Genomic DNA, 20,015 nt, shown 5'->3' with positions numbered 1-20,015 from the left:
TTTTCAAATATGATTAATATCTATATATTTTTGAACTTGTAATTCAGAACTGACTTATCTACAGTAGACAATATTGCCAGCAAACAACAGATGGCGCTGCGATAATTTTCTTTATGGAAAACTTTTATAATGTATAAAATATTTATTTTATCAAATTTAAATCTTGTAAAAACGCTTAATTTTCACTTAACTTAAATATTAATTTGAAAAGTAGATATGCATCTGATAAAAAAGCTACATGAATTGTTACGAGCTTTTAAGTGTTTATGATTTCATTTATAATTTTATATTTTATTTATAATTTCTATTGATAAATGATCACAAATTCTATAAGGAAAAATATATATATTTAGATGTTATGATAGTAGTAAAGAAATAATAAACTTTTTTATGGAAGGAATGTAGGAAAATTGTTGAAATGTAATTAAAAAGATTCAATGAGGATTTCAAACGACTAAGTTATTAGAAACCACTCAGACATTGTATTGTTGTATTGATGTATACGTATTTGTTGAATGTACGAAGCATAATATGTGTGAATACATTAGTTACAAGATACTTTATACAATAAGGTCTTACAGCGATGCTGCAAGCCAGTTTCAAGACAGAAACAATTGAAACATTGTTCGTGCTTTAAAAAAAACTATAGTTTTCTTTTTCACTAATATACAATAAAATAGTGCAATTTATCCTTGTCTTCAAATATATACTAATGATTCAAACAATGATGAAAGTATTAATTGTCTAATAAAAGTAAGAATAAATATATGTATATGTTATATCAGTCGTTTATAAAACGGTGAGTTAATGATTATTTTCTTTCTAGGAAAAAATGCATGATAATCGTATAATTGTATGTCATAAATTTTTATAAGTACGTTAATTCGTTTGGTGAGTTATTCGAGAGAATATTACGAAAGAGAAAACAACATTGGGCACATCTTTTTTACATTAATAACGAGTTCGTGTAACACTTGTTTCAATTGAAAAGTAAAATATTGATATCAATTCGATCCTTTGAACCATTTCATAAGGCCCCGAAGTTACTATATGTTGTTAACGGGATATAACATCTTATTTAATTAAGCACTTGGCATCAATCTTGTTGTTTTCTTCAATGTCATTAATATATGCAACATTACTTCTTTATTTGTTAATCAATTGGATTTATAAAATTTATTGAAATTCTATGGAATCATTGAATTTATTGAGTTGACAATAAAACAAAACTGAGCCATGACAATGTGATCGATAAAGGATAACAATATAGATAATAGTTGCAACATAATTAAAAATAAACATATTAAAAAAGAAATTTCTATATTCTACAATGTAGTACTGTAATCTAAAAATCACTGTCCAAAATGCATATATTGTATGAAGCTGAGATCTACAGAAATTTCGCAGGAAACTAAAGTACTCTACTTTATTTCTATTGTTTATTCTATTTATATTTTTTAATATATTCTATATATATAATATATATATAATATATATACATACATATATATATATATATATATATATATATATATATATATTATAACCACTTAATGTGCATACTTTCTGAAATATTGCAGTAGCAGCATTCATTTCTAAATTCACAGGTAGTAGAATACATTTAGTTTACAGCGAATATGTTTGCAGAGATTATAATTAGTAATATAGTAATATGTTATATATATATATACACACACACATATATATATATATAATTTATAATTATCTATGGCAAGGGTTGGCCCGTTATGAGACATGTACGATATATTCCATAATCGTTTTCATGAAGTATGTAAAACCTTGCAGAATTAAAAAAAAAATAATTCTATATTTCTAAATAGAACTCAAAAGTAATATACTTCAAAATATGTTCAACTACACGTGCATGCTGACTTTATTTTACCATATAATTTATATCTTGCATTAATATTATATATTAATTATACAAGTTATATAAGAAAACATCAGCTAAACGATATTTTGTTAGCAGAAAATATATATTATTGCTTATTTACTAAGATTAAACATACTTCAGAATAAAAGTAAATATATACACATAAAATGTGTACACATTGCAATTGTATTACAATCAAAGTTAGAACTGATTAATGCTATCATTTTATACACAATGGAAAAACTATAGAAATACAAAATTTATCTTTGTTGACAGCAATAATGAGACATGACAATTTTATATTTCTATCAGTTTGCTGTCAATATGTGCAATATAAACATAATATTGCAAAGTACATGTCACCATTAACAGCATGAAAAGGTTACACTGTTTGATCAGGTTTTCTATCATAGATTACAACATGTTACTTGACACAAAAAAGTGTAACAGTAGTTATGTGTATACTATTTTTTAAAAGTAGCAATGATAGCAGTAACAATAGTAATACTGGTAAATCATATGGCGTGGTAAGCAAATTTTATCCCGCCTAAATATGTAGTATATATGTTTTTGCCTACCTAAGACGTATACTAAAATTTATTATTCGAAATCTACAACTTTATATTAATTTATAATACCAAACATTTTCATACGCATGTTCATTATCTATAACCAAATAAAGAAGACTTTTTATGCTGTTGATACTGTCAGAAGAATATGCTTTTTACTTTTATATCATTTTTATTCTTGACTGACGATTTTTGATTATTTAACGGACAATGACTTTTTTTATAATCTTATTTATATAATGGTTTACATTTTACTAAAATGCTTCATACAAGTTCTAGTTTTATAACTGTACGATAGCTGTTACTCATTAATCTTTGAATAGATGTGCCAAAAAAAATTTTATTTTTTTTATATTTTATTTTATCAAGAGTGCAATTATCAGAAATTCGTTTTGTATATGTCATTCTGCCACTACTTGGCAAACACCATAGGAATAATTTAATGCATAAGTTTCTTTGCATTATGAACATGCAGTAAGAGAAACTTTTTATGATGTCTATGTATTTAATTTTGAAGCAACTAATCACACTTAGAAACTATATATTTTCGTATTATCGGAGGTTTATCTATATATTTTATAGATGAATGAAAAATGCAAGAAGATACGTGTTGATAGAAATTTAGTAAGAAACAAAAAGTTCCTTACATATTTAATAAATAATATGCGGCACAAAAAGCAATTAAAATGAGGGTATGCACAGATGTAAAATGTCAAACAAGGTCATTGACAGATCATTGTAGGAATAAATGGGCTAAAGCCGAGTTTACAATAGCCAGCTCACTTGGTTGAAGCTTATTTTTAAATAATGCAATCATAAGAAAATTAATGTTGTCAAAAAATATCTTAATTTTTATATAAATCAATACGTAAATGTTGCTTATGTAGGAACGTATAATTGTCAATTAATATTTTGAAAATGCATGGTTAACTCGTCTCCATAAAACATGTTATTATATATTCGTTAGCTGCGAGTCAAAAAATTTCGTCATTTGCTAGATTAAGTTTATATCATATACTATGATAAATCTTTTTTCTTATAAGTCTTTTCTAATCATTAATCACTTTACCTGCAATAGAATATTTTTCACTAACTGTACAACCACATATCCAAATAATGGATACAAGTATTTTTTTCATGGCCATTGTACGCTCGATCAAAAAAATATCATAATCTGTATCCATATACCAAGTATTGGATTTCAACAATTTCGCAGATATTTGTTTATAAGTACATACATAATATTATTCGAGCATAAACTTATTTTGTACTACATATTTGTTCATTTTCCATAACATGTGATACAGTGTCAAGAAAAAGAATATACCATCTCAAATATTTTTAAAAATATAATAATATCAATTAGAGAGAGAGACGTCACCGGGATATTTGTTAAAATCCAATACTTCCAATACGTATCACGCGTATCACTACATAAGCGAGATGGGAGAAATCTAAGTCGAAGGCTTAATTAGAAATCAGATGCCTCCAAGGGGGTGGGTCAGGTGGTGGAGGCAGAGGGACTGGTTACGGACGGCAATGACCTCGTTTTCTACCGCCTTCGTTGCCTTCCTCATCTTCGCCTCCTCTTCGCACTTCAGTATAACGTTCACCTTTTACACTTACGATTTTATTGTCGAGATAGCGCACTAACTTCTTTGGTTCTGTTTTAGGCGCAACCGGACGATGCTCGCGAGAGTCATCATCCCTATCGACGTAACTATACCGGGCGATGATACGTGACTTCAATTCCTCGTCATTTACCCTAGCTTTATTCCGACCATTGGGCTAGTATACATAAATGTACCCTTCTTTATTTTTCGTGTAAACGTATTAAATAATATGTATTCGCAGTTAGATTATTAAAAATATTGAAAATACATATATACGAATGTATTTACGGAAAATACATACCGTTAAAAATGTGAGATTACTAACAATACTTTGACCAGCTTCTTGACGATGCAAAGCTAATTGTGCTGCTTTGGCTATATCACCTCCGGCGACTGCCAAACAATGTCGAGCTTCAGCCGGGCTTGCTGCTGGAAACATTTCTTGTAGAAGTGCGACTTGGTGCCAAGATGATTCCTGAAAAAGTAAGAGATTTCGATAAAATTATAAATATAAATGTATCTATATATCATTTTAATTAAATTATATATAAACGTACCTCAGAAAAATATTCTCCACTAGAATCACTGCCTGCATCGCTTGTTTCTGAAAGATGATGAACTCGCATTCTCTGAGTACCAGGTGGTAAAAGAGCTGCCAAACTAATATGACTCAATGGATCATGAGGTTGGCAGTTTTCATTTTCCTTACTTCCCTGACGTAGTTTACTTTCAACATCGAGTAACCATTTCGATACAGCTTCTTTTTCGATCGTTGAAAATTCAGGAAGACAAGCAGAAACCATTTCGCATAGACCATCTACATCTAACTCTTCCTCCATAGCATTTTCTTCTACCATGCTTACTACATAGCTGAGTACAATATCATCAATTAAACTAAAAAAAGACAATATCCAAAGTCAAGATATATATTTTGCAAATATATAAGTAATAGATATTAATTAACTACAATATCGAGTTACCTTAGCTGTGCAGTAGGTACTTGTTTCCTTACAAAGCTAAATAAAGCTTTTTTTACTAACTCTTCTTTCTCATCCATTATGCGGCTCATTCTGTATATATAAAGAGATTATTACACATAATAGCATACATTGATTTTTTATCGTGAACTAAACAAAATAATTTTTTACCTCAATACAATTATATGGTGGATGTCAAAATCTCAAATAAAAAAAGGAAGCAGGATATTTTCTTAATCCCAACTGAATAGTTGATCAAACGATCTTTGCGAGATATTTTTTTTTTTTTTTTTTTTTTTTTTTATTCAAAAGAAAAATAAATTTACGTAGACGCGACTACCTTTATTTTCTAAAGAATCACAAAGAAAATAATGAACGATGATTTTCGATTAAAAAGAAAAAAGAAAACAGAAAACAAAAATTAAGAAAGTAGGTCGTAGTAAAAAGGAAGAGACGAAAAAGCAGAAAATATTCGGGTTACGTGTAACATGGTAAAAGAACTACTATTATAAATGACACGAGTTGCACTTTTCAAACATATACAAAAGCAGGAAAGGTCATCGTATTATCGCTTTCTTCACGAATCATCGTGATTTTTATAAAATATATATGTCATGTATGTACATATATACATACATACATGTGTATATGTATATACATACATGACGTATACCTTCAAATATTATCATCGTCTGTCATTGATCTGATGTTAGGTTAAGAGAAACAAAAATTAACGAGCGCGTCCACATTGAATTAAGTGTACGCTATTTGGATAGAATTCCTTTTTGTTTCTCTGTATGTGTAGACGAGGAAGGAAGAAACTTTTTAATTAAACGATTAAGAAGATTAGCGTTTGAAAGATCCACAACAACAACGATGGTGATTAACGTTGACGATAATTAAGAGGGAAAAAAAAGAAAAGACAACGAAGCGACAGGTCCATGGTAAAAGCGCCGGTGTCACATCACGGTTGAAGCTTTTTGACTTTGGTGAAGGCGTGAAAAAAGCCTTTCGTTCGACGCCGAGGTCCTTTCATCCCATTATAAAGGACGCTCGAGTCGAGTACGAACCTGATTTATGTTTGTCTCGTTCGTTCGATCTGTCGTATTCTTCGGGACGCGATGTGAACCACAAAGGCTCGATAAAAATTTCGTATACAAACAAGATTCCTTGGATTTGACAGTTTGACGTAAGAAGGGATAGAGGGAGGTATAGTGGCGTTCCGTGATGGTCGACGCGCTGCGCACTAAGATTTAAAGAAAAGCGGGGGTAACTTAGTACTCGTTTAGTTTCGTTTCACTTCTCTCTATCTCTTCTTTCTCTTGCTCTTTCCGCTTCTCTGCTTCGTTTCTCCGTGTGTGTTACGAGTAGAGAAGGGCGACCTCACCGTTGAGGTCGCGAAATATTCACTATTTTTATGGTATAAGTGGTTATGCCTCATTCGGATCAGCCAAACGCCATCTTGTAATGTATTTTGCGTACGATATAAGTCTAGATCGGTAATGTAAATTGTTCTGTAGATAATGTAGGACTTCTTTTGACCGATATTATTCGGGTCGTTCATAAATCAAACCAGTTACGAAATTTATGCAACTAAAATGAATAAATATCGTATTTATAAAATTAATGTTATTTCATACGATTTTGATTTGACATTGAAGGTAAGTGAAAAATGTAAAAATTCTTTATTTCGCCATACGTTGTAATAGCTGTTTATTTATAAGACATAGTATTTCACATATTACAATGTACATATACTTTCCAATCATAGAATCGACATCGTGCGATCGATTGAATATTTGCGCGATACCGCTCTTTAACACGTATACGGTATTATTTTCGAGTAAGAAAACAATCTTCTTCGCTTATTTATTAGAATTTTTACAATAAGAGGTAATGCACGATCTTTGAAATGTGAAATAAACGTGTACAACAATCTAGAATCTAAGATTCAAACGAAGGTATAATATAAAATATTTTAGACATGCGATCAATCTACTCACACATAATCGGATGCATTCTTAATTTATTTCTAATTTGTATAAATGCATCGATTCTTTTTCAAATAGAATGTTAACGCCGAAAGAAGATACATAAATTTTCGACGAATTCATATGATATTTAAATGCATTTCCATCGAATGCCAAGCATGTCGTTTTTATCGATGTGCATCAAACAGAGAAGAAAATACTTATCTTCAAAAATAAATAATTATATAGAATGTTCTATGTATATTATGTTTAATTAAATATAAAAAATAAAATATTCGTTACCCTTATCGGAGTGTTTTGTATATAACTTGTTCTTAACGTGTCGAAGTTTATTCGGTGTTTCGTATTGAAAACACATTATTTTTGCCTAAATTTTACCTACACTTGTTTCTAAATTATTATTAATATATTGGTTTTGATTCAGAAATGCAGCATTCAAAAAATTTGCTAAAAAACGCTATCTTTTGAAAATTTAAAAAAAGAAAAGTGAAATTTTATAGGAAAAACTTGTTAAAAAGATTATCTTTAATATTATCTAGATAGAGATTGCACGGATATTCGAAATTACTTCGAATCCAAACCTACGAAATTTTCATAAATTTTAAATATTATCACTGTTATTATATAGTATTATAAATTATTCAAACATATATAAAGAAATGATCACTGAAGTATTATTGAACGTGTTGCCTATTAAAGTATAAGTGTTTAAATCTAAAAGCAAGTATTTTGGATAAAAGCGTACATTTGGCAATCAGCAGATTTTTACTTGTTCAGTCTTGTCACCTCTCACGTTAAATATGACTGATAAAGTTACGAAGTTACGTCAGAGGTAATATACGACCGATAAGGGCTAACAATGAAAATAAATGATAATAGAAAAGTATAATGATTTAGCTCGCGCGAAAGCTTTATAATTTAAAAAAAATGTTTCATCTTATCACGCTCGATTCTTTGGCGTATCGTTTAAAGTCGTCAAACGGTTTTCGCTATCGATAGCTTTGATTTATCGTTCATTAACGAGACAATGATTTAATATGTAAGTTGGAAGCAAGTGGAATATCATTATATCCTTCTAATTCTTAAAATATCTAGATTACGCTTAGATCACACAAAAAACGCATAAATTCCGATTACAAGATTTGAAACAAGTCTAACAAAAAGAAAAAAATAAATAATCATTTCCGTTAGATATTATTATAATGCACTTCGATTCTGAAAATATCACGATAATTGATAGAACACGTTTATATATTTTTTTCAGAGCAAATGATCGACATAAATTTTCTTCATATATATATACATAACGAAAATGTTGTGCCAAAGAAAAATAATAAAAAGAAAAAAAAAGAAAAAAAAGAAAAAGAAAAGTTTATATTTTTCCATATAATGTCATCATAGAAAAATTTCTTTGTACGAATTTGTATGTTAAGTCAATTTAAAAGATGACAAATATTATGATCGACTTACTGTAAATTTTATAACAATATTAACAATAATATTCGCAGAAAATCAATGACGCTGTTCGAACGTATTTATTTTTTCGCTTTCGATCGAATTGTCATTCGGTTGTATCTTAACGATAACAGGTAAAATTGTTTTACTCTGTCTTGTTCTCCTTCGAACATACATCTTCTTCTTCTTCTCCATCTCGCTCGTCATCGCCTTCCCCAGCATCAACAGAACTACGATCGCTTAAGTCATCTTTACTATCTTTATTACAACTTGGTTCCGATTCTTCAACAATATCCTGTTCTTGTTCTAGAAAGTCGGTAGGTACAAATTCCATTTGATCTTCGCAATCATTCAAATCCGGTGGACCAGGTATCTCGCAGAAATTAATTTCTCTGTTTTCATCGTTGAGATCATCACCACCTGGATCATCTTCCTCGTGAAAACTAATAAGCTTTTCAAAATTCACTGGATTGGAGTTATCCTCGTTACTTTCCGGAAATATTTCGGTGGGACTCAGAGGTATATCCAAGGGTTCAGTTTTTACTGTCGTAGGTGGAGACGTTGGCGTGGCAGGTCTTTGTAAGCGAATTTTTGTGAATGGCCGTGGCTCAGGAGGTTCCGATTGTTGTCTTTTCTGCGCGCGTTTGGGACTAGAAGGAGTAGGAACGCCAGAAGCGGAAGGCTTGTTCTCTTTGGTTTCTGGTACGATATGTGGCACTACTGGTTGAGATATTAACGGTTTTGTTTGAGGTATAAGCATCGGTGGTTTCGAGTTCTGTAAACGAATGGTATTCCAAGTTTTAATTACATAGCTTGAAAATACTCATATTTATGTTGCCCATATTTATATTGTGGCGTAAATATTCGTTACCTGAGAGGAGGGACTAGGACCAGCTAATCCTTTAACCTGTAACGCTTCGGCCGCATTTAATAATTGAGGTAATTTGTCGTGAGCAACGTTAACTTCACCGCGATACATGAATTTGACCAGTGCTTCAACCTCCCAGAATTTGAGATCTTTCATTAAAATGATAGGATGCTGGCAAGGATTTTCTCGCAACAAATCTGCCAGATAATCGCTACACGAGGATAATATCATCTTGTGACATTTCAGAGACCGTCCTTCGCAAGCTAAGGTTACGTCAACGAATTGTTCCGAATCCAGAAGGGATGGGAAACTATTCTGCATGTTACTGTGATAACTATTCCACCTTAGACAAACCTGAAATTTTGAATCATTTTAATCTGTTCGATATAAACAGCGTACGTATACATCGTTTCATTGTCGGATACCTCGGTGGGTTGTTGATGCACAATATTTTGTGGCACGCCTTGTGGAGTTTGTCTCGGTGGCATCTTGATCGTCGTTGGCGCAACCTGCTTCACCTTTAACGGTATAGTTTTTAATACAAGAGTCTTTGGTTGTCGTTGCTGTTGTTGTTGTTGTGGCGATGGTGCTGGCGCGATATTCCTAATATGTGGTCTCACGAACGATTGAGCTGCTATTCTGATGGTTTTAGTGGTGGTCGTGTTAGATTGCGAGGCAGGTGTGTTGGACTGTAAAACTATGTAAAAGAAAGAAAATTAAGGAATTAGGATATACGGCTAGAAGGAATATCTATAAAGATTTTATTGCAATATGTACATATATAAACGATAGACGAAGTGAAATAGTCGGAAATCAGTGGTTAGTTTTTGCAGCAGGTGGTTCTATTGTTTACCGTGATAACGTCTGCCGATGAGTCTGCCACCGTGGTGTACTCTGAGATGCCGATGGAGATTGGTGGTGCCGCATTGTCGAGGATTTGCGCCACCCCTGACAACAACGGCACCGCATATACGGCACTGGGCACGCAATGGGTCATTCGTACAGAGGTCGAAATGAGCCCAAACTGCGCTGGGATTGGCCATCGCTCGGAGACTGCGCGAGTGCGATCTTACCCTGTGGGTCGTATTGGTGTGCCTGCTAGCAGCAGAGGGTGGCGAGGAAGCAGGCGACGCAGCAGGCATTCCATTGTCCTCGAGGTAACAGTCCTCCTCGTCTTCCGGTTCCTGCTTCATCGCTATTCCTTCGAGTCTTCTGGCAGACTCAACGAGCTCGTCGTTCGAGCTCGTGCTAGCACCACCACCGCCACCACCACCACCACCACCACCACCACCACCACCACCGCCACCGCCACCACCACCGCCACCGCCACCCCCTCGACCGGTCAATTTTTGCTCTTGGATGATTCTGTGCGAGGTCAGCTTGGTGGTGTCCGCGGTACCGGCCACCAATACAAGCCGACCTGTCGTAGTTGCACCGGTACTCGCCGTCTTGAATTATTCTTATTCTACGTTTGGGTCACCAGCAGCTCTCTCTCTCTCCCTCTCTCTCTCTCTCTCTCTCTCTCTCTCTCTCTCTCTCTCTCCCTTTTTTATTATCTCACCACCCTCCCTAGTCTTCTTTTTATTTTCAACTCCCTTTTTTTTCAACGATTAAACTTTTTCGCTCTTTCGATCATCCGCTATCGCCGTAGGTGCGTCTTTCTGCATTCTTTTTCCTCTTCTCCAATGGATTTCCTTAACAATTTATTGCATTTTCATCTTGAGATAGCTAGCTCAAATCCTTGTGAATATCTTTAAATCGGATTAGTTCTTGGTTAATACGTAAGAGAGAGAACGAACGTTACGTTCGATCGATTTGATTTTTATAATTATCCTTTATAATAATTGAGAACATTTCTGAAAATCGATAGGGAAGTCACGTGACCGTCGTCAACTTCCCGCGGAATAAAAATCTCGGAACGATACGTCGGCAAGAAAGGGTAACTTTATTCCTTGATATTATGTGTGCGGAGATAAGATAAAGGAAAAAGATAAAGGGAATATTTCAATGCGCCAGCGAATTCATTCGGAACGACGACTGTCGATCAAATCAGACGAATATTTTTAAAATATTATTGAATTTATAGACGGTATGCTCGTCGATAAATCTTTTAAAGATCTTGGATACGTTCCTATAAATTCTATCTATCTATTTTTTATAACATGAAGACATAATCCATCGTCGAATGTGAATGTTTAATAATGCGAATGAATTTTCGAAAAGAGAAATTTCCATAACCTTGTTATCTGGTGTCAAGGTCAATCACTGTGTGGGATCCCTTTATACGTTCTACACTTTATGCTATATATATGTACGTACATATTACAAGGCAGTGATCGAATCTAGACCTTTTATTCTACTTCAAAATGTTCAGAGAAACCTTGACATTTAGAATAACAATAATTCTAATTTATACAGATTCAGAAAATAAGAATAAACACATGTAATACGTATTAGAAATATTTTAATCGACTTACTCATCAAATATTTGTCTATTGATATCATACTAAATTACGAATTGATGCTATATATGTACATATATACATACACATATACATATATACATATCATATAATGTATATATACATATATACATATATATATATCATATGTATGTATGTATGTATGTCCATATATTTATATATATATATATATGCAAAGTCGTGTCATTGATATCGTACATTAGTCCAAGGAAAGCAAACGATACCTTCCATAATGTATGCGATGACGTAGATAAGATGTAAAGCGATCGGTTAAAACGATTTTCGCGGGTTACGAACGCGCACGCGAATATCTCCTTCTTCTTCCTTCAAAAATTGTAAACTATTATCAAACAAAAAATAATTTAAAATCAGATCTGTATTATACGAATCGTTAAATAAAAACATCATCGGAATTTGTCGTTGTTACGATAGGATATTTTAAAAAGTGAAAAATGTCGAAATTTGTCGCGATCGTTAGAAGCGTCGTTCGAAGCTATCGTGGAAGTCGTTCGCTTCGAAGGCTTCTAAAAAAAGCGCCAACGACGATAATCGTCCTCGGCGAGCCGATAAAGCGTGCAGCAACGCGCGTCTTTTACCCCTTAATAGCCCCTTCCCCCATCCGAGAAAGCAAGGCGACGAGAACGTGTATTAACGATTTCTCTTCGAAACGTAGTACCTAAAGCAGTTACGTATACTACTCGTAAGATAGTCGAAAGTTTTTCAAGAATTTAACAAGATACCGAATAGATTATCATCCTTCTATATAACATATTACTTTTTTTTTTTAATTCTTTTCGAATTCTTTTCCGATATGTAACCTCGTAGATCAGAAATAGCCATCCCGCTATATCGTTAAGTTCCATAATCGATGTCTTTCGAACAAAGACCATCCTCGTACTACTCGGATATTTGAAAGTATCACGCGATATTCTATCCTAAGATTACGTGTATTTTAGATGTTATATAGACGTAAATGCTTTAAAGAAGATTTCGAGAAGAAGTCCTAAGGCGTACAAGGGGGAACACATTTGCACGCGCTACGTATTTTCCCTTCTCCCCGCTAGACCTTGTCGCGGATCTTCCTTTTCTTCTTTTTCTTCTCTCTCTCTCTCTCTCACACTCATTTTGTCTATAAGCAGCTTCTCACCCACTCGCATCGTTCTATCTTGTTCGCGCTTCCTACCACGCGCACTAACCTACTCTCTCTCTCTCTCTCTCCCTCCCTCTATCTATCTATCTATCTATCTCTATCTTTTTATCTCTTTTCTCTCGCTCCCTCCACGCGGGTCGTATACGAATGAAAGTCACGATCGGCTATAAAATGGCAACCGTTGCGACGACACACGGCACACACCACGCTGCCGTTTGGCTCTTGTCCGTTCTCGTCGAAACGGAGAAAGATACAAAAAGATTTCCGCGAGAGAGAAGATAAAACGAAGCCAAATGTCGGGCGGGCAGGCCTGCGGGGATTCGAGGAAGAAGAAGAAGAAGAAGAAGAAGAAGAAGAAGAAGAAGAAGAAGAAGAAGAAGAAAAGAAGAGGAGGGGAAGGGGAGGAGGAGGAGAGGGGAGGAGGAGGAGGAGAGAAAAAGGCACTGACGTCGTTGTTCGACCGGTTCAATCACTAGTGCGCGCACCGGTTCGGTAGCAGCGACGATTTTATCGACCCTCGTGCGCGTTTTCACGAGGACGCGTTTTATTTTTCTCGGAACAATACGATGTAGAATTTTTGGATACCGCCTCGACTCTCCTTTTCTATCTTATTTTCCTCCTCTCTATAACACGAGAAGCACGCACCAGGATTCGTTTTGGTCGAATCGCGCGATTCTTTTTATAATCGGTACGCTTGCTATCCTTGTCTGTCTGTTTGTCTGTCTTTTTCTTTTTCTTTCTCTGTGTTTCTCCTCCCTCATATTTTCAATCCGCATAAGATCGGCTCGCGTCCATCGACGATGCGTCAAATAAGCAGCGGCACGACGATAGTTACGAGTCTAACGAGATATATATATATGTATTTATACGACCGAAATCGTTTGCGTAAAATTCGTTCTCTCTTGCTTACACACGTAAAGGAGAATGATGACGAAAAAAGTATAGAGGAAGAAGATTAAAATGAAGAAGATGGACGTATCTGTGTCTATCTATCTATCTATCTATCTATCTATCTATCTGTATATCTATATATATACATATGTATATATATGTATGTATGTATGCATGGATGTACGTATGAATATACTATGAATATATATATGGATATATGTATGGACGTATATATAGATGATGTATGCACGTATGTATGTATGTATATATATATATGTGTGTGTAACTATGTGTACGATTAGACGGGCAAGGATACCGCGAAAATCGTCGTCCCGACGTGAGAAAAGGCGGGACACCGTCGTTGAACTCTCGTAATATCGCCGATAGAAAGATAATAAGTGGATACGTAAAACGAGAATAGAGCGTCCTGCACTTGGGTGGTGTCCTCGGACGCGCAGAGAGCGAGAGAGCGGAACGATTTTCCCCGAAGCCGAACCCGGGAGTGACTAAAATCGAAATCGGTGGACGAACACAGGGGCGCGTCGGGGCGCGCATGTGCGACGGCGCCGCCGGTCGTCGACGCATATTATCCGTCCGCGTCCCGTGTGTCGCCTCGCGCTCTCTTGTGTGTGCCAGCCTGCCTGCCTGCCTGCCTAGCTACCTAACTTGATTCCTTCCTCGCTAGCTAGCCTGTGTTTTCTGCTGCCTACTAGGTTGCCTCCTGTCGCGCGTCTCTTGAGTGCGCGCTCACCTACTAACCGAGCTGATCGCCTCGTCTATCATCGGCCAATCGCAAGTACCGAGTCGAGTCGAGCCGAACCGAGCCGAACCGAACCGAACCGAATCGAACCGAACCGAACCGAACACGACCGAGCGAAGTCGACCCGAGCCGAATTTGCCAGCCGGCCGGCGTTCCTTCGGTACTTCGCGCGCCAATTCTCATATCGCAACGTCGTATCTTCTCATCGATCGCCTACCGACCCTCTGTCTTTTCGTTAGACCCTTGCTTCCTCTTAAACCCTCTCCCACCATTCCTATCCTTTCTCTTCTCCCTCCAACTATCACCTCTCTTCTCGCCCTTTCTTCTTCTCCCCTCTGCCCTCCATCAAAAGCATGCTTTCTAAAGATCGAGCAGGTTACTTTTGTGGGGGACGCCATCTTTTGCAAACGACGACGAACGATTCTTTTGTACTACGTCCACGCGTCTTACGTGGCGCGTAAACTTGAAAAATGTTCGAATACGATTCTATCGTGGGATTGTTCATTACCGTACGATAGATAATTGACAAAATTCGAAATAGGGAATGTCTTTGTATATATTTCTGTTGAATAATATCGAGTAATATCAGAATACTTACTTTTTCGTACAGCTGTACGCTTCTCCCATCGCTGACGATCGTCATGGTTTTTACATTTATCGACTTCGTCTGTTCTTCTTCTAGATAAGATTGCGACGGATTCCGTCCCATCGAATGGTTGATGAATGTTTCCTCTTTCTTCAGACGACACTTTCAAGAACATTATCTTATGAATAATAGTATATCCATACAGACAGGAACACTTACAAACTTAATATATCTAATGATTAAACGAAATAAACGTTAATAACTCACTCATCAATACACGTGGTTTCCCAAGTGCCAGATAACGTTTTCTTGCTACTTGAGCAGCTGCGAAATCCGGTTTATGATTATGTTCCATTCTTATTCGCGGCTTCGTACAATTTTCTGTTGTTATGAGACTTCCCCTGCAATAGGTCGTTCTACCGACGCATCTCCAACGGATATGTTGCGGCTGTTTTTTGTGCATCGTGTACATGTAACCATTGTGAATCAATTTTGGACCACCTTTGTTCGATAAAACGATCTGTTAAAAAATTTTTAGTTGTATAAAAAAAGCAAGCAAACGTACCAAATATACCTCTATAACGCAAGAGATTATTTCATTTACAGACGATAATTGTAATCAAACTTTAATTACCTCGGGAACGGAATCGTCCTCGTTTAAATTTTCGCGCTCCAGTGAGGCTACCACGGAACCACTCAAGTCATCTTGATCTTTTTTCATCGAACGATCGTCCGAAGACGATTGCTTTTTTCGTGACATTATTTTTAAACGTATTATCTGCAACGAAAGATGCTGGTGTAAAAACGTTGGATTGTATCGAAAACGTTTGACTACTTTTATTCATATAATGCCCTATAAGAAGATAATAAATTTGGACGATGACATTATTTGCAGTGAGAAAATCAAAGTTTCGGTCAGTATGAAATTCATCGAGAACATTTCCACGTATTCTACGGTCTTAAAATAACTTCGATGGACAGATGGTTGGCTTTTGATACGATTTCTGAGGTCGCGCGCGCGTGCACGTGACTTGATATGATCGGCTGGCTTTCTGAGGAAGATCGTCAAAAATATATTTCTTAACGTATGAGAGATGCAAACTTTGACGCATGTATGATCAAAGAACCCGTTCTTCGATATATTTTTTTTTTTTTAAGACTTAACACGTGCATCTTTGATTCGATGATTTTCATTTCAAAATGCATATAATAATAATAATAAAAATAACAATAACAATAACACTAACAATAACAATAACAATAACAATAATAATAAAACTGAATACAATCTTCGAACATCAACAAGCTGCTAAAAAAAAAAAGAAAAAAAAAAACATCATTAACTTTAATATATATCCAAATATACAAACTTACTACGATAAATCGTTAATCGAACAGTAACATTTGTTTTCTTGATTGTTTATTTATTTTTTATAATAACATCAAGCTTACGTGAATTAAGAAAGAAGTTCGTTGTTCGAACGGGCTTCAAGAGCACTCAGTTTTCGTTTGGGTCGAGAACTGCCGATAAGTATGGTGTATCGATTAGATTTTTTTCGATGATGAAACCGTCGAGATCGGCGAGATTAAAAAATCATTTATCTTCGACGTTTATGAGACTAAACGAGATGCACCGATGTAACGTTAGGTTACACGAATGGACAACGAGAACCGTTGGCCTGCAATGAAAGAGAGGCCTACCGCGTGTGTGGCGCCTCGCAAACATGGCACCCCGTTTCGTGCCAATCGATAAACGGTACTGGTCAATGTCAAATGTACAAGATAATCCTTATTCTTGTAGAATATAGCAATTTCCGTTTTTTCCTTTCTTTGCAATATTCCAAAAAATCGCAAGACATTTTCCGATGAAAAAGAACATGACATTGTTATAAAAATTTTACAAGGAAGGAAGTCACAAGGTAGTTTGGATAGGTCTTTAGATAATCGTAATCTTCCCTTTTTTTTTCATCGTTTTCAACGTAATTTATAATAGTACGGTACAATATTAATGAAATCGTCAATTATATTAAATATTGTTTGTTGTTGCTGTTTTTTTTTCTCTTCGTTCTTTCTTTGTATGCTTTGTGTGATCAGATAACAATACAGACGTGCAGGTGTTCACCTTCGTTAGCGCTACCTTTCCTTCGTTCCCGGCGCTGGCTAATTAATTATTTATACGTTACCTTACATCGCTAGATAACTTTTTATATATTTCCGATCGAGTCTATCCTATCTATCTTCTCTTTCTAATCTTCCCACCCCCCTTTCATTCGTTTCAAGCATTTCCCTTTTTGTCGCATCTTGGCAGCATTTCAACGGTAAGAACTTGAAAATAATAATTAAGGGAAGCCCATTCTGACTTAGATAACAAATTGCTTTTCTTTCTTTCTCTTTGTTTTTTGTTTCTTTTATTATTATTTTTATTATTCTTATTATTATTATTCTTATTATTATTATTATTATTATTATTATTATATTTATTCTAAGGATTATTAAATCAAATTCAATAATGAGATTAAATAATATTCGCAGCTTTCTTATCTTAAAGGCACAGGCAACGCGTGGCACAGAACCGATAAGCTACGATTACTATTGTAAAAATATAAAACAATTTCTATGGGCTTTCATTAATTTAAATGCATAGCTCGTAAGGTGAGATGATAAAAAAAAAAAAAAAAAAGAAAAAGAAATTAGAAAAAAAAGAGAAAGAAATACCTGGCAAATTAGATACTGCGTCGAAAAATGTGATAACGTTATAATGATTTTTTTAACGCTTAACATAATTATCGTCATATTCGTATCTATTAATTTAATTCTTTATTTTCGTTTAATAGGAGCATAAAAGCAATTAGTGGATATATAACAATTCTTTAAAAAATGCCCGACCGTATAAATCCTTTAGACGTTTCCTTTTAGAAGTTCTTTTAAAGCGTTTTCGTTCGACATATTTATATTTCAACCTACGAAATCGCAATAATGATACAAATAGATTTTTCTTTTTTTCTTTCTTTCTTTCTTTCTTTCTTTCTTTTGGTTTTATTTTATTTTTTCTTTTTTCTTTTTTTCTCTTTTTTTTTTTTTTTTTTTTTTTTTTTTTTTTTTTTTTATTCGAACAGATCTTGTCAACGTTCGACGTATCTTGTTAGAAAATATTAACGGAGCAATGAATTTTATATAGACCGCAAAGCTGAATCAAAAGTAAAATCCATGTATCATTTAAAGCGAAATAGTATTACATTACGATTGTATGGATTTGAAAGTACAAGTACATGAATGAACCTAATGTATACGTTGAAACGTGGGAAGCAGTCATAGTAGAAAGACGTCATTTTCTTATTAAATAATCATAATAATAGACATAATATAATAATAGTAATCATAGTACAATTATTAAGATCAATAATCAATAAATATTTATGTGTATCGCACTTGTGTTACGCTTGCACTTCAACTACAAATATATTAATCCTATTTGTTCTTCTCTTTACGATTCATGTATGTAGATAAATGGAAGATAGACGTAAAGTTGCCGATGCCTTCAAAATTTCTATTTTGGTTTTCTTTTATCTTCTTTTCTTCCTTTGTATTTTTTTGTGTTTTACCGTACCCCTTCTCCGCCCATCTTTTTCCCTTGGTTTACCGAATCTTGAATATCGTGACAATAAAATTTGTAAGATACGTAGAGATATTTTATATCAAAGAATATTTCTACCTAGCGCGCACATTCTTTTCAAAAGAACATCTCCAAGCGATCTGCCGCCATTACTTATGTTTTCCCCTCTAACCTCTTCTCTCTCTCTTTTTTATTTATTTATTTATTTATTTATTTTTTTTTTTTTTTGGATAAAATGCATTAATTTCGTCCAAAGTTCTTTAGCAAAACTCTGGCAGTTCTCGAAAAGACGAAATACTCTAGCTTCCATATGTATATGTAGGTTATTTTTACCATTTCGTTATATGTATGTATATCGCCATTTTATATATCGTTATAATTCATCGTATGCGCCAATGCATTACGGAGGACTCAAGGACTTCTTTTCTAAGAATTATTCTAAATCATAGCGACGATGCCTTACGACGCGTTATCACATTACGTCATATGGATGTAGCAAAATATCTACCTAGGTATCTTACGTCACAGAGTAAAAGAAAAGAATGTCAGATACCGACAATATAAGAACATGACAAATGCATGTTCCCCGTATGATCTACCATAACGTGTGCCGTTTGCTTCTTTTATTCCTATTCTTTTTATTTTTTTCGCTCTTTTTTTTTTTTTGTAGTTGACATCGGAGTCTACTACGCGTGAAAATCTACTCTAAATGTGTCTATTTTAATAAGAAGTAAATGTCGTCGTCGTCGTCGTCGTCGTTGTTGTTATTGTTGTTGTTGTTGCTATCAAGTGATATTCTTGCAGAATTGACGTTGTCCCGTAAAACATCAACATTAACAATGAATTTTGTTAATTCACGACGCTAATGCTTAAAGATTTGGTATATAGCGGGGTATTTATCATTATATCTACTTGAAAATAATTGCACGTATGTACGTCGACCGTTATTACACAATTTGGGAGATTGGACGATATTAATGTTAGTAGTAGTAATAGTAATAGCAATAATAGTGTGATAGTAGTTGTAGAATAGTAGTAGTGGTAGTAATAGTAGTAGTAGTATAGTAGTGTAGTAGAGTAGTAGTAATAGTAGTAGTAGTAGTAGTAGTAGTAGTAGTAGTAGTAGTAGTAGTAGTAGTAGCAGCAGCAGTAGTAGTACTAATAA

The 20,015-nt window shown here is 34.5% G+C and overlaps 2 protein-coding genes across 10 annotated transcripts; both read right to left on the bottom strand.

Moving 5' to 3' along the window:
* Positions 1-438: 438 nt before the first annotated feature.
* Positions 439-6,438, bottom strand: LOC122628048 (CUE domain-containing protein 2). Of its 4 annotated transcripts, none has more exons than XM_043809871.1 (5): positions 5,727-6,438; positions 5,057-5,146; positions 4,634-4,970; positions 4,378-4,551; positions 439-4,251 (listed from the first exon to the last, which is right to left on the bottom strand). In XM_043809871.1, the coding sequence occupies exons 2-5, from the start codon at positions 5,143-5,145 to the stop codon at positions 3,991-3,993; spliced, it is 861 nt and encodes a 286-aa protein (XP_043665806.1). In that variant the 5' UTR covers position 5,146; positions 5,727-6,438; the 3' UTR covers positions 439-3,990. The 4 variants fall into 4 exon arrangements, with proteins under 4 accessions (XP_043665806.1, XP_043665805.1, XP_043665808.1 ...); XM_043809870.1 differs by having other exon boundaries at positions 6,124-6,437; XM_043809873.1 differs by having other exon boundaries at positions 6,335-6,393.
* Positions 6,439-6,749: 311 nt separating this feature from the next.
* LOC122628020 (protein tramtrack, beta isoform-like) lies at positions 6,750-19,907 on the bottom strand. Of its 6 annotated transcripts, XM_043809808.1 has the most exons (7): positions 16,690-19,907; positions 15,872-16,015; positions 15,505-15,757; positions 15,250-15,399; positions 9,793-10,064; positions 9,371-9,721; positions 6,750-9,274 (listed from the first exon to the last, which is right to left on the bottom strand). In XM_043809808.1, the coding sequence occupies exons 2-7, from the start codon at positions 15,995-15,997 to the stop codon at positions 8,645-8,647; spliced, it is 1,782 nt and encodes a 593-aa protein (XP_043665743.1). In that variant the 5' UTR covers positions 15,998-16,015; positions 16,690-19,907; the 3' UTR covers positions 6,750-8,644. The 6 variants fall into 6 exon arrangements, with proteins under 6 accessions (XP_043665743.1, XP_043665745.1, XP_043665748.1 ...); XM_043809810.1 differs by lacking the exon at positions 16,690-19,907 and having other exon boundaries at positions 15,505-15,738; positions 15,872-15,984; XM_043809813.1 differs by lacking the exons at positions 15,250-15,399; positions 15,505-15,757; positions 15,872-16,015; positions 16,690-19,907 and adding exons at positions 10,221-11,118; positions 12,075-12,190; positions 14,208-14,962.
* Positions 19,908-20,015: the final 108 nt, after the last annotated feature.

The sequence above is a fragment of the Vespula pensylvanica genome, chromosome 3 (assembly GCF_014466175.1).
Source record: "Vespula pensylvanica isolate Volc-1 chromosome 3, ASM1446617v1, whole genome shotgun sequence".
NCBI classification, from domain to species: Eukaryota; Metazoa; Arthropoda; class Insecta; order Hymenoptera; family Vespidae; genus Vespula; species Vespula pensylvanica.
The sequence above is the reverse complement of the archived record's forward strand: the minus strand, read 5'-3'. Positions and strand labels throughout refer to the sequence as shown.

Bases quoted from the DNA above. Each gene is read 5' to 3' on its own strand.
- LOC122628048 (XM_043809871.1), bottom strand. From the start codon at position 5,145: ATGAGCCGCATAATGGATGAGAAAGAAGAGTTAGTAAAAAAAGCTTTA. The intron at 4,971-5,056 runs GTAACTCGATAT...GTCTTTTTTTAG, and splicing joins GTACCTACTGCACAGCTAAG to TTTAATTGATGATATTGTAC. The intron at 4,252-4,377 runs GTATGTATTTTC...TATGTATACTAG, and splicing joins GTAATCTCACATTTTTAACG to CCCAATGGTCGGAATAAAGC.
- LOC122628020 (XM_043809808.1), bottom strand. From the start codon at position 15,997: ATGTCACGAAAAAAGCAATCGTCTTCGGACGATCGTTCGATGAAAAAA. The intron at 15,758-15,871 runs GTAATTAAAGTT...ATTTTTTAACAG, and splicing joins AGGACGATTCCGTTCCCGAG to ATCGTTTTATCGAACAAAGG. The intron at 10,065-15,249 runs GTAAGTATTCTG...TCTTTTACATAG, and splicing joins GCGTACAGCTGTACGAAAAA to TTTTACAGTCCAACACACCT.